Here is a 14,101-nt window from a genome sequence, read left to right on the forward strand (position 1 = left end):
GACCTCAGTTTGCACATATGGTTTTTAATGATAATTTATTCTTTTCCCTCTAGACTGTAAGCTCCTTATGGCCAGGGATCAGGTGTACCAACTCCATTGTACTGTACCCTCCCAAGTTCTTAGTGCAGAGCTCTGCATAAAAATAATAATGATAATAATATTTGTTAAGCACTTACTGTGCACAAAGGACTGTTCTAAGTCCTGGGTAGATACAAAGTAATCAGGTTGTCCCACATGGGGCTCACGTCTTAATCCCTATTTTATAGATGAGGAAACTGAGGCACAGAGAAGTTAAGGGACTTGCCCAAAGTCACACAGCTGATAAGTGGCGGAGCTAGGATTAGAACCCATGACCTCTGACTCCCAAGCCCATTCTCTTTCCACTAATCCACACTGCTTCTTACATGGTCGGACTCCGGTGGGGGTAGGACTTGCCCCAGATCAGCCTGGTTCCATGACCACCACACAAACCACGTCTTGCACCAGAGACTAAATCCACAAAAATGTCGACATTGAGTGCATAATGTAAGCACTCAATGAATAACATTGATTGATATATTTATTGATTGATTCCAGGACTTTTTTTGCCTAGATTCCTTGTTTCTATTATCCCTCTCTTTTATCAGCAGCATGGCCTAGTGGAAAAAGCACAGGCCATGGTGTCAGAGGATAAGGAGCTCTGCCAATTGCTTGCTATGTGGCCTTGAGCAAATCACTTAACTTCTCTGTACCTCATTTTCCTCAGCTTTAAAATGGGGATTAAATATCTGTTCTCCCTCCTACTTAAACTGTGATCCCCAAGTGGGACAGAGATTATGTTCAATGTGATTAACTTGTATCTACCCCAACATTTAGAACAGTGCTTAACACATAGTAAACACTTAACAAATACAATAGTACTAAGATTTTTATGGTATCTCTTAAGTGCTTACTATGTGACAGGCACTGTACTAAGCACTAGGGAAGAAACAAGCTAATCAGGTTGGACAAAGTCCATGTCCACATGGAACTCTCGGTCTTTATCCCCGTTTTAGAGATGAGGTAACTGTGGCACAGAGAAGTGAAATGATTTCCCCAAGGTCACAGAGTAGAAATAGGGCAGAGCCAGGGTTAGAGCCTAGGTCCTTCTGTCTCCCAAGCCTGTGCTCTGTCCACTAGGCTATGGTACTTCTCTTAATATTATTATTAACAATAATGGTAATAATAATATAATCTATGTTTTCCATTTCTTAAAGTTATGGTGAAGGCAAAATCATTTCTAAGGATATTTGGAGCCTCTCAATTCAAATCCTTAGCATCAGTTTTTGTATGAATGATCCATGGAAAACAGTGAGAAACGGAGACCAGGAGGAACTAGGCATCTAATAGGAGGCAGTGGTGGGATTCCCCAGGCATCCTATTATTGGCTTCAGCCTCTTTTGGGGGGAAAGGTACAGTGCTATATAAGTTTAACCCCGAAGTCAGTAGTAATATTGGACATTGGGTAAAAACTGTAGTTATGAGTGAATCTTTTTGGGCACTAAATAGATTACTTATGGATAAAATTAGAAGCCTATCCTTTGGAAGAGAACAAGATATCAGGCACAGGTACATAGTGGTTTAAAACTTACCTATACTAACCTGCAGTGGGCTGGCTTTTTAGTAGTTTCCGTCAGTATCTGAAGTGATCTTCACAGAGAAACATATGAATAAAACATTAATTAAAGGAAGGGAGATTCCATAGCTTGGGAATAAGAAGGTTGATGGGGTGACTTCATATTGTGGATGTTGGCCAGCAAATATGAGGAATGTAGAATAACGCTTCTCCATGCCTATTTAGAGCAGGAGGGAATGGAATGAAATTGCCTCAACGAGATTGAAATTGCACACGAAGAAGAACTTCGTCCTAAAAGTGGGGGTTGTTAAAACTGTAATGGGCCACTGTGGGTGGTTGTTAAATTTCCCTCCTCGGATAACATTATGGCTGTGCAACATTATGGCTGTGCATCTGCATGGGCTGATCTAGGTGTGGAAGTGGATGCTTTGGACTGGCTAGTCCCTTGTGGTCATTTCCACCAACAATGGATAATTCGTGAGGGAATGAACAATGTGCTAATAATAAGGCTTGAATACGCTGAGACTGTCGGCTCTCAAACCGTGCAAACGGAGCAGCGAAAGCTTGTAAGCCCTTGAAGAAATCAGGGAAGATCCCATCTGTTATTTGGCGTAAATGATGACCGTTTTCCATTCTTGTTCTATCCGGAGTTAATTATATCCTTTATGCTACACGGGTATATTAAAGAACAGGAGAAAGATGGCGTTTTAATTTTTACTAATCCAATTTAAATGCAAATGTTAACCACTCACATGATGCTACTGTGTACATAATTAAACATCATTATATACTACATGAATCATTCAGAAACCTCCAGAGAGTCATTCAGCTATGTAAAACATGCATTAAATTGAAACACAGCCAAAAGATGGGTTCCTTTGAACTTATTAAAGCTCCTTCTGAATTATAGGTCAACAGACTATGGGACAACATATGAGAAGCTGAATGATAAAGTTGGTCTGAAGACAATTTTAAGCTACCTCTATGTCTGCCCCACCAACAAGCGCAAGGTAAGAGACTAAGGTTATTTATATATGATGATGTCATTTCTGCCTCAGATGGCTAAGCTTCCCTGGTTCCTAAAAATCCATTAGAGCTAGTACAGGGATTATAGATGTTCGGAATAGAGATGGATGTAAAAAGTGACTGACACCCAAGTTTCACAACCCTGAGTGAGGCCCTTAGAAGACAAGGGGTGAGTGTGATTCATTATAATTTTAAATGGCGGACTTAGGGAGGAGAGTGTGGGTTGTTATCTGAGGTAGTTTTTTTGAAACAATGGAGTACAATGTAGCAAGAAGAATTAGAGATTTGACCTGATCCAGTAAAGAAAAGACAATTGATGATAGGCCAGGTCTTCCCTGGAAAGCAAAGTTGCAAAATGGAGTCAATTGTCCAGTTCACCTGGGGGTAGGGGAGGGGGAGCCTGTTCACCTAAAATCTCCAGACCATCAAAAGGACTGTATTTTTATTTTTGCTTGCCTCACTCCTCCAATTATTTTTGCAGGTGTAGACAGAGCCTTCATCGCACTGCTTCCTTCCCAACCAAGAGCTTGATTAGAAATGAATTGCATGAATTTAGTTCCAACTAATTTGGCCTAACTCTTTTTTGGCCATGGCACCCATGATAGGATAGAGGTCTCCCCACCCGAAGATTATTGTTTAACCTAAATATCAAGTTTATTAGGCTACACGTTTTCCAGGGAATGAATATCCACTTGGCTAAGCTTTTTTCTAAGTGGGTATTCTTATTGTTAACTAATTGAAATCACCTTGGCAACTTCACTCATCTATTCAGGTATTATTTGGCCCCCAGTGATCAGAATTGACATAACAAACGCTACCATTCAGAATTTTCAAGATCATGATTGAGGCAACCAAGTTCTCCCAGGGAAGTTGCCTTGATAAGTTTTTGAGGACTTGATTGATAACTCTCTAAGTTTATGCATGAAATTGTAAGCATTTGTTACCTATGCTGTGATTATCCTGAAGTCTGGAAAAACCCAAGGTTTAAGGCTCGGTTTTCTTTTTCAGGAAGCTATGTGTTGTGTTGATTTATGTTGGAGGAATTGGTTTGGTAGAAAAAAATCCTAGACTGATCATCAATTTATAGGGGTAGTTGTGTGGTGAAAAATCTATCTGATGATTAGGGCAATGAGAGCCTTTTGAATCTGTCCTGGGAATGGGTTTTATATGGGTTTGTGCCTCTCATCTCCGTGATTTGGCTATGGGCAGAAGCAGGGAGCAGTAAGAGAGATTTGCAGGTTATAACCCCACTGCCCTCTTCAGGATATAAAGCAGGCTTTTGGCCATTTTCACCACCTTCTTAGAAAGCCAGTAGATGCTTGGCCCTCTCTGTAATCTGCTGTACGGATTGCTAGTCTCAAGAAGAGAAATGGAGAGCTCTGTGTGTTAGTTTCTAGCTACTCTGAAGTCCTGGTTCTTCCTGGTTCTCACAGAAGAGAGGGGCAACCAGCTACATTAACTAAGGAAAGACTTTTTTTTCTGGGAGAGTAGGTAGCACAGCAAAGGAGGTACCAGTCTATTTAAACAATGTTTATTTGGTGGAATTTTTCTGCTCCAGACAAATGAGGGTTTCAGTATTGCTTTTTGAGATGCTGATAGATTTAAGAAACATTGTAGGACAATGAAGGTCTTTACAGTGGTGAGAAAAATCAATAAAGTTGACATAGCAGTATATTTGTGTACAATTTCTCCACTTAAAGTGGGAATTCATCACCATGAAATATGTATTTTATATACAGCGGGACATGAACAGAAATGATGGATCTGGCACTCATTCTAAAGTCAGAGCATTTCTCATAATCAATGAGATTTTTCAAAAAGGAAATAGAAAATACAATTAATTATGCATTTTGGGGACGCACTTAGCTACACCCAGTGTGAAGAGTCTTCTTAGGTGCAAACCAGACAATTTTGGAAATTACATCTATTCTTTCATCCCCAAGGTGCTGTTGACTAAATTACTGTTTCAGTGTACCAGCCATTTGAAATTCCATTGTGGGGCTGTGTTAAGACCAACAATATTTGTGTAACTTTTTATTCTCCCCAGAAGTCTTCATCAGCTTCCTTATCCAATTCTAAGTGTCTTTTTTGTGTTATGAATCAACCATTTTATTTCCTACCGCAAGCCCCTTGCTCTACATAGATGTTACTGTTTAATGTTGTTGGAAGCAACCACAAGCACAAAGTTGGCTAGTATTTACTGTGTAGCTACTGATCAGTCACTGCACAGTTTCCTTGCTATCCTGCTGAAAAATACATCATTTTGGGGCTCAATCCATAATAATAATATCATGAAGCACTATATGTCAAGATAATCATGTTGGAAACAGTTCCTGCCCCTCCCATATAAGACTCGATCTAAAACAGAGGGAGACAGGTATCATCTCCCCATTTAACAGATGACCAAATTGAGGCACAGAGGTTAAGTGACTTGCTCAAGGGCACACATCAGATAAGTTGCCAAGCTGGAGCTTCCGACTCCCAGGTCTATGCCTTTTCTATTAGGCTTTGCTGACTGTAATGACAGAAAACAGTAATCTAGTAGAGTAGCACATACATTCCCTTAAACATTAAAGAGCCACAGAAAACCCACCTCTAGGTACTATTTCTCATGTTTGGAAATGCTCTACCACCTTGCTGTGTGACGAATGAGCTGGGCCCAAAAGAATCGGCACTGAATGGATGCCGTGGCCAAAATTGAGCTCTTCGGGTAATTCGTCATCGAGTCTCTGAAAGTGAATCCTCCAAGCATGATCAATCCCCAGGCTTGTTAGTGTCAGCCATTGTTTATTGGTTACATACACGGAGCCTGGTATGAAAAAAGATGATTTAGCAGGTGGATGAAATGAAGGGCTGATGTAGAAGGGGAGATTTGGGGGAAAGATACAAATGTAGCTTTAAAAAAAAGAGAAAAAAAAAATCAATGCGGTGGGCTCAGCAACTCTCCAAACCCCCTGGAGATTATCTGTACTCTGCTTAAGAGAAAAGAGTTTTTTATGCTTGTTTTTATCTGTCAGTGAGTTTTCCTGTCCCAAACCCATTTTAACAAATGTTGTCTGCAACAACTTCAGGAAATAAAGAATAAACAAATACCACTTGGATTTGCCTGAAAAAAATACACCAAGAAAAGTCTTTTTGAGGTTCAGAGATTCCTTTGCTTAACTGGAAATGTATTCCCTGTGTATTTCCTACCCTGTTTTCTTTAAATGGCCAGTCTGTAGCCTGTTTGACTTTTATGGTTTCTGCATCTTTTGTTAACTGTTAACATCTTCTAGGACTATCACCTTATACAAGGAACATTGCTGCTTAGCATATATTGATTGGGCAGTGTAGTTCTTGCCAGTCATGCCAGGCTTAAACATTGTTTAGATTTTGCCCAATAGGATTTCTGAAATAAATTGGTTTGTAGACTCTCCCCCTCATTTTTACTGATTTCCTGAATGGGCTGGATACCCACTGTATGTGGTATTAGAGAAGATTCTGTATGTGTTTACTTCTACACATACAGGAAGAAAGGAGATTCTAAAGGGGGAAATATTGGGCTTAGAGCTCCTGAAAACCATCCTGTTTCTAGAAATTAATTTACCAAAACGTGTTGCAGTTCTTTAGGAAACTAATTGAACCATCCCTCCAAAAAAGCAGCTGCCTGTCACTTTTGCCTCTTTTAAATCATAATAATTGAGTATTAAGTTCTTGTTCTCTGCCAAACACTGTGCTTAATGCTGTGGTAGGTGCAAGATAATGAAATCTGACCCAATCCATGACAATTAATCAATCAGTGGTAATTTTTGAATGCTTACTGTGTGAAGAGCACTGTACTAGCACATGGGAGAGTTTACTAAGTAGACATGATTCATGCCCTCAAGGAACATGCAGTCAAACAGGAAAGGCAGAAATAGAAATAAATTACAGGTAGGGCAAGTAACCTAATATAAAAACATTTGCATGGTGACTATTGAAGTTGGGGTGAACTGAGGGCCCACATGCTTAGGGAAAAGAACTCTATGGGTGATACGATAGGGAAGGAATTGGGTGGGGGAGAAGAGAGATTTGTCAGGGAAGCTTTCTTGGGGATGTAGTTTTGATGGTGATCTGAAGTTGGAAGCAATATAAAAGACAAAGCATTTTAACCACAATTTACAGATGAGGAAACTGGGGCCCAGAGAAGTTGTCATCGCCCAAGGTCACATAGCAAGTAAATGTTAGACCTGGGACTAGAATCTAGGTCTCGATACATAGTCTTGGGCTCTTTCCACTAGGTCACACTGCCTCCCGAAATTTTGGATTCTTGAAGTGATTCACGCTCGCTTCACAGGAGCTTTAGGAACATTATCATGCAATATTATCAGGAGAAGCCATGGGAAACTGTTGTGTTGTTTAATTCATCAAAAGAGGTACATGACATATCCCTTAACTGATATTCCACTACTGCGTGTCCCATCTGGACTCTTTTATCCATCCCTCTTGTACATGAATTAGGCTGTTGCTTCTGATCTTTTTAAAAACACGTGTGGTTTATTTATAAAGAAACTATATATGTCAGTGTAGAAAGTACCTCAAAGGAAGCTGGGTTTAACAGAGTAGCAAGAAGTGGGTTGCCTTAGAACATATTTTCCCTTTCTTCCACTTATGCTGTCTCCACCCATGTCTACTGAAGAGGATGGAGGATTTTGAAAGCAGAATGATCTGTATGGAAGTGATTTGGGTAATACCTTGATGCCCTTCATCACTTTGGTTGTGTACGTACCTCTCTCCTATGCATTCATTGTTAGGCTATCATGGAGTCCCACTATTGGAAAGATTTTCTAGGGGTCAAAAGGGCCACCCCCTGCCTCTAGATAGGTCTGCACACTATTCTTCTTTTTTCCTATTTACCTTTGGAGAGTGCCTATGTAATAACCTTGTTCTTTATGCATTGCCTGTTTATTATAGGTGATTGGTATTGGGCCAATTTCCTGAATCTCCAAGCATTCACATTCATTCAGTCATATATATTGAGTGCTTACTGTGTGCAGAGCACTATAATAAGCACTTGGGAGATTACAGTATAGCAATAAACAGACACATTCACTGCCCGCAATGAGCTCATAGCCTAGAAAGGGAGACAGACGTTAATATAAGTAAATTATAGATATGTGCATATGTTCTGTGGGGCTGGGAGCAGGGATTGAATAAAGGGAGAAAGTCAGGGTGATACAGAGAGGAGTGGGAGAAGAGTAACCTGCAGGCCTGATGGGCCAGTCTGGATCTCCCTCTGAGCAACATTGCTCCTTTTAGTGACAGCCTGGCTTGTCTAGGCATAGTCTTCAGCACCATAAACATCTAGGGTAATCCCACTCTTCATGATATAGCCTAATCAGAGTGTTCTGGTTCTTGAGCACCCTAGCCTCTCTCCAGTGAACCTTAGATTCTCCATGGGCAGCCTGGAGTAGCCTCATCTTCCCCCTGCCACGACAGATGCCGGTCCTACTTCAGGCCACAGAATTCCCGCTCACCGTGCAAACTCCACTCTGTCTGGGGTCATTGGGCATTTGGGATTTCTTACCTTATGTGGGTCATCTCCAGCCCCACATCCAGCCCTTGTATACCACCACAATTGGCCGGAGTTCCAGCTCTTGCCCCTCCCACTGGTTTCCCAGTCCTTGTCCTTTCTTTATCTTAGATTTGTCCTCCCAGCTTGCACAGCTGGATCTCCATCGGTGGACCATTTTTGATGGTAATTATCAAGTGCTTACTATGTTCCAGGCACTATACTAACTGCTGGTGTAGATACGTGCTAATCAGGTTGGACACAGTCCCTATTCCACATGGGACTCACGGTCTTGGTCCCCATTTTACAGATGAGGTAACTGAGGCACAGTGAAGTGACTCGCATAAGGTCACACAGCAGACAAGTGGTGGGGCTGGGATTAGAACCCAGATCCTTCTGACTTGCAGGTTCTTCTGCTTGCCAGGCCTGTATTTTATCTAGGAGGCCACACTGCTTCTCTTTGACCCCTCCTGGTCAAATCCCCAGATCAAACTGGAGATGGGGAGACCCTAAGGTAGGGGTTATGATCCTGACCTGGGCTAAGGCAATGGAGTCGGGAGTCACTGCCACTTTCGATAGAGGATGCCAAGGAGCCTTTGAGGAGATGCGAGGAGGGAACCGGGGGTCACTGCAGCTGGGGTTCAAACCTCTGCTTCTCTGGAGAGACAGGAGAGGTAGCAAAGCATAGAGACAACTAATGAGGGAGGGATTAACTCAAGCTGCAATCAGGCCCTAGATTGTCTTGTCTCTGTTTCCCTGTAGTTCCTTCCCTCCCTTTCCGTGCTAGAAGTGGTCCTGGGTCATTTGCCTTGACCTAAGTAGAATCCACGGTCCTGCACTTCTAGCATTCCCTGGTTTCATGCCACACTGGGGCTTCCCCCACTACTTATCTGACTGTGTGGATTCTGGAGATGGACTGGAGCAGTAGTGCTTGTATATATGTGGGAAGGGGGCCACTGGTTCAGTCCTTAGAGAGAGAGAGGAGCACATTGGGGTGAGGATTTGAGAGGCAGCAGAGTTGGATGGGTTAAGGGAGGGTGGTGTCCTAGAAAAACTTTCAAAGTCCTACTCGGAGGCAATTCAGAGCTGCAAGAAGTTCACCAGTAATCCCGAGCACCCAGCTGCTCTCCCTGTTCTCAAAGGCTGATCCTGGCCACCTTCTCCAGGCCCTGGAAAAAGGAGAAATGAAAGCAAAAGCTTCAGCATTGCCTCATCTCAGGTGAGAATGTACACACAATCTCACAATTCCTCCCATGCAGAGTCTCTTTTTTTATGGCATTTGTTACGTGCTTACTATGTGTCACAAACTGTTCTAAGCACTGATGTGGGTACAGATTAATTAGATCAGACACAGTCTCTGCCCCACATGGGACTCAGAGTCCAAGGAGGAGGGAGAACAGGTATTTAATCCCCATTTTATAGCTGAGGAAATTTAGGCACAAAGAAGTTAAATGACTTGCCCAAGGTCACACAACAAGCAAAGGCAGATGAACCCAGGCCCTTTGACTCCCAGGCCCATGTTCCTTCCGCTAGGCTATGCTGCTTCTCTCCAGTTTAGTTTGACAATGAAGCTACTGATGGTGAGGTGTTTTTTGGTATGTGTGAGGTTGACTGGTATTGCTGACAGGCAATTCTTGTGGCCTCATGGCATGCCTTGCTGTCTTGTGGGGGTTTTTCCCCCCGCTACCCACATTATTCAGCACTGAATGAAATTTAATCAGTTAAGAGAATATGTTGAGCACCTACTCTGTGCTAAGTCCTGTGCTAAGTGCTTGGTCCTGACCAATAGAGGTAAAAGAGAGGATCCTTATTCTTGAGGAGATTACAATTTAATGAGCAAGACATACAGATACAAATTATTTATCCTTCTCAGGAGCTGGAGCAATGATAAAGGTAAGAATGGTTGGCATGTGTATGCAATAGTGCTAAAGTGGGTGTTGGGATGACATAACTCAGACTGGAGAATTTCTTTTCTCGGGCTCAGGATCTTACTGAACCTTGGCCACAAGATAGTCATTCTGTTTCAGATTGCTAAAATCTACTCGCTTAATTGACCTGTTTTTTCCACAGTTTTTGTTCTACTAAAATATAGATGGGGCAAGTATACAGGTCATATGAAAGAGAAGTGCAGCAAAAGGGGAGGAGGAGAAAAATGAGAAGAGGGGAAAAAAAGAGTAAAAAGATTAGTTATTCCCAAAGACAGAGTTAGGGGAGGGAAGTTAACATTTGTTTTTCTAGATTGTAGGCTCCTTGTGGTCAGGGAACATATCTATTGTAGAGAAGTGGTGTTGTGTTGTAAGTACTCCTCCAAGTGCTTAGTACAGGCCTCTAAACACAGAAAGTGTTCAGAAAATACCACTGGTTGGTCGATTGATTGTCCTGAGTCTTACTGGCTCCATTTTTAGGTTGAAACTTGGTTTGTGATTTGTAGGGGGCCAGGGAAAAGTCCACACAGCCTCATGGCAGTTTAAGTGATTTGTTAGGGTTTTGATGGTTTGAGGAGAATGTCAGTACTCGGCAGTTTTTTTGTGAGTTGAAGAGTCGCATCATTTGAACCTCCAGCTATTCCCAAGGAAGGTGATTATTTTTCTCTTCCTCCTCTTTGACCATTTCCAGGACATAATTTTCCTTGGTCACCTGGAGGTGATTTAACCTGAGGTATCCATTCATTATCCTTTTGTCAGTGGCCATGTATATTTTTCAAAAAAAATCCCAAATCTCACTATGCTCATGAGATAGGTGATGTAAACCTCTGGGTCTTAGACACATCTCACTGTAATATTTCAAAGTTTCTCACCACCAGATGCTTGGCATATTTCATCCAGAGCATTACATTAACATGTAAACAGTCATTTGATTCTAGCGAGTGGACCATACTCTGTTCCCTCATTTATGTCCGGTTTATTCGATTCCCATGATAGATGGAAATGGACGTCAGCCAATATAGTAAATTTACTATGGTTACTAGAGTGGAGATGTTTCCCTCAAATAGATCAGACCTGCTCCGAGCCATCTCTAAATGCTAATTTGCATCCTATCAGAAAAACAAAACAAACACCAGTAAATCATTTAATAAAATGACTTTTCTTCCCTGGAGGAATAGAGATAAAATACCAGCTTTGGATGCTAATAGTTCATGTTTAGACGTACTCCTAAATCTTCTCTTTACTGCTCCAAACACCCAGGTATCCATAATTCAACCAATCCCTGACCTCTTGCACTTTCCTAATTTCATATTTACTTTGGCCGGTGACCTGTACTGGGCTTCTTGTGTAGAGGCCTGACCACTTAGGACAGTGATTATCAGTTGGTGGTACTCTTATCTGGTTCCTGAAGTCCTTGCTAAGGGTATGCAAATCTCTGATCCATCCATTCAGTGTAGAGCTACGAATTCTCAGTGCTCAGCAGCAGCAAGGGTTGGATGGGAGCAGTCCAAGCTAGCGAACTCAATCAATACTATTTATTGAGTGTCACTTTGTGTAGAGCACTGTACAGAGGGCTTGGGAGAGTAAAATAATCACTCCATGGTATTTATTGAGAGCTTACTCTGTGCAGAGCTACGCACTAAACAACAGAGTCGATAGGGATGATCCCTGCCCACAAAGCGCTCGCAGTCTAGCTGGGGAGACAGTCACTCATGGTCTAAGTTCTTTACATAACAGTTTATTTTTATATTTGTTATGTTACTCTGTACGTGATTGTTTTGCTAGGTAAGTTTATTGTGACTGCACAAGTGTTTTAGTTCTCCACTTTGGGTCTTTAAACTTAAAATATGGCCAAAATATCTTTCAAAAAAAAAAAAAGAGTTGCAAAGTGGAAATTTGATGAACTTTGTGCTTCTGGGTGAAAAAGAAGCAGTGTGGTTTAGTGGAAAGAGCGTGTGCCTGGGAGTCAAGACCTGGGTTCTAATAACCAGCTCTGCCACTTGTCTTCTGTGTAACCTTGGGCAAGTCACTTGTCTTCTCTGTGCCTCGGTTACTTCATCTGTGAAATGGGAGTTAAGACTGTAAGTCCCATGTGAGACATGGGCTGTGTCCAACTTGATTATCTTGTATCTACCCCAGCATTTGTTACAGTACCTGCCGTATAATAAGACATAGATTATGTTTGCTGTCCAGATATGGTTATTTCCGTAGCAGAGAAAAAGGCAATATGTATAAGGAAAGAAAGTAGTGAGAAAAAGGCCTTCAAGATGAGGAAAAAGCATCTGAAAGGAAAGGCCCCTACACAGGTGGAGAAGGGAGATGTCAAAGATTACAGAATTGAATTTGAAGGACTAAATCCAATGATAAGAAAAAGCTAAAGCTTAGAATGAAATAAAGATTGCAGAAGAAAGAGAGAAAAATAATAAGAGAAATCTTAAGTACATAAGCAGTGAGAGTTTATTAAAGGATTCATGAGCTCTGTCAGGGAGAGATGCAGAAATACAGAAAGAATTCCAAGGGAGGGACAGTGCCGGTTTCAGTGCAAAATCCAGTATTATTTTCTTTTTTGCCTGAATAGTCACGAAGAGAAAGAGTTGTTAATGTAGAAGACAGAAACTCACTTGGCCAAGAGAGTGATGATGTACACTGGTCCCTCAGGAGTTGATAGCCAACCTCTATGGCACTTGATGGCTGAGAGCCACAATTGAGAAGGAGGCATGACTCTGTGGAAAGCATAATATGCTTACCGTGTCACAACTGTCTACATGCTAGTGGTTGCTGCCCCTCCTAGAGAGAAACCCCTATCTTAGCAGCCCAGTGACTTCACACGAATGTTTATTTTGTTACTCGTTTCCCACTCCCAATGCCTCTTTCCCATTTGCCTGCCTTAGACTCCCTGTTCCTGCTCACCGTCCTTGATTTTTTCACTTGTTCTGTCCCCAACCCATTGGTTCTTCCCAGTCCACCATGTCTCCAACCCTACTCCACCTTGCTGCTCTCAAAGCCAGGGAGGCAGAGAAGGGGTTAGGGGTTGGGGGGGGGGGGGAGGGGAGCAGGCTTGGCAGAGCAGGGTGCCATCTAAATTTGCAGAAATAGTCGGGTGACCTGAAAATGGAATGGCTAGGGGAGTGACTTTGATGAAGTGAGGCCTGGGGCATTTGTGTTGGGGACGTGCTCATAGTGGATAGAGCACAGGCCTGGGAGTTAGAAGGACCTGGGTTCTAATCCCACTCCACCGCTGTGGACTCGGTCAAGTCACTTCACTTCTCTGTGCCTCAGTTACTCCTCTGTAAAATGGGGATTAAGGCTGTGAGCCCCATGTGGGACAGGGACTGAGCCCAACCGGATTAACTTGCATCTACCCCAGTGCTAGAACAGGGCTTGGCACATAGTAAGTGCTTAACAAGTGTCATAATTATCATTATTATTGTTACATCCAAGTGGGACAGACAGGATAGGGAAAGGGAGGTGAGGTTTCTATCCTCCCCTCCAAACCAAAAACTCCCGGTGAGTAGGGAATGTGTTTACTAACTCTGTTGTACTTTCTCAAGTGCTTAGTACAGTGCTCCGCACCCAGTAAAAACTTCTTATATACCATTGACAGACTGATTGTCAGGGAATATGCCTACTGCCTCTATTATATTGTACTCTCCCAGGTGCTTAGTAAAGTGATCTGCATTCAGTAAGGGCTCAGTAAATTTGATCAATCGATGGACTGAAGAAACATGGCTTACCTGAGTGCCAGTGGATGTGGAGTCAGAGGTCATGGGTTCGAATCCCGGCTCTGCCACTTGTCTGCTGTGTGACTGTGGGTAAGTCGCTTCACTTCTCTGGGCCTCAGTGACCTCATCTGTAAAATGGGGATGTAGACTGGGAGCCTCACGTGGGACAACCTGATTACCCTGTATCTCCCCCAGCGCTTAGAACAGTGCTCTGCACATAGTACCATGGCTCACTGGAAAGAGCCTGGGCTTTGGAGTCAGAGGTCGTGGGTTTGAACCCCGGATCTGCCACTTGTCAGCTGTC

General features: G+C 42.5%; 1 protein-coding gene across 1 annotated transcript in view; it reads left to right on the top strand.

Moving 5' to 3' along the window:
- Positions 1 to 14,101, top strand: part of SORCS1 (sortilin related VPS10 domain containing receptor 1) — a gene marked incomplete at its 5' end in the record, with an annotated part of 364,626 nt that overhangs the window by 183,898 nt on the left and 166,627 nt on the right. The window contains one exon of the mRNA XM_029080271.2: positions 2,505 to 2,604. Coding sequence (XP_028936104.1) covers positions 2,505 to 2,604 — 100 coding nt within the window. The remainder of the gene's footprint in view (positions 1 to 2,504; positions 2,605 to 14,101) is intronic.

Source organism: Ornithorhynchus anatinus, chromosome 16, assembly GCF_004115215.2.
Source record: "Ornithorhynchus anatinus isolate Pmale09 chromosome 16, mOrnAna1.pri.v4, whole genome shotgun sequence".
NCBI classification, from domain to species: Eukaryota; Metazoa; Chordata; class Mammalia; order Monotremata; family Ornithorhynchidae; genus Ornithorhynchus; species Ornithorhynchus anatinus.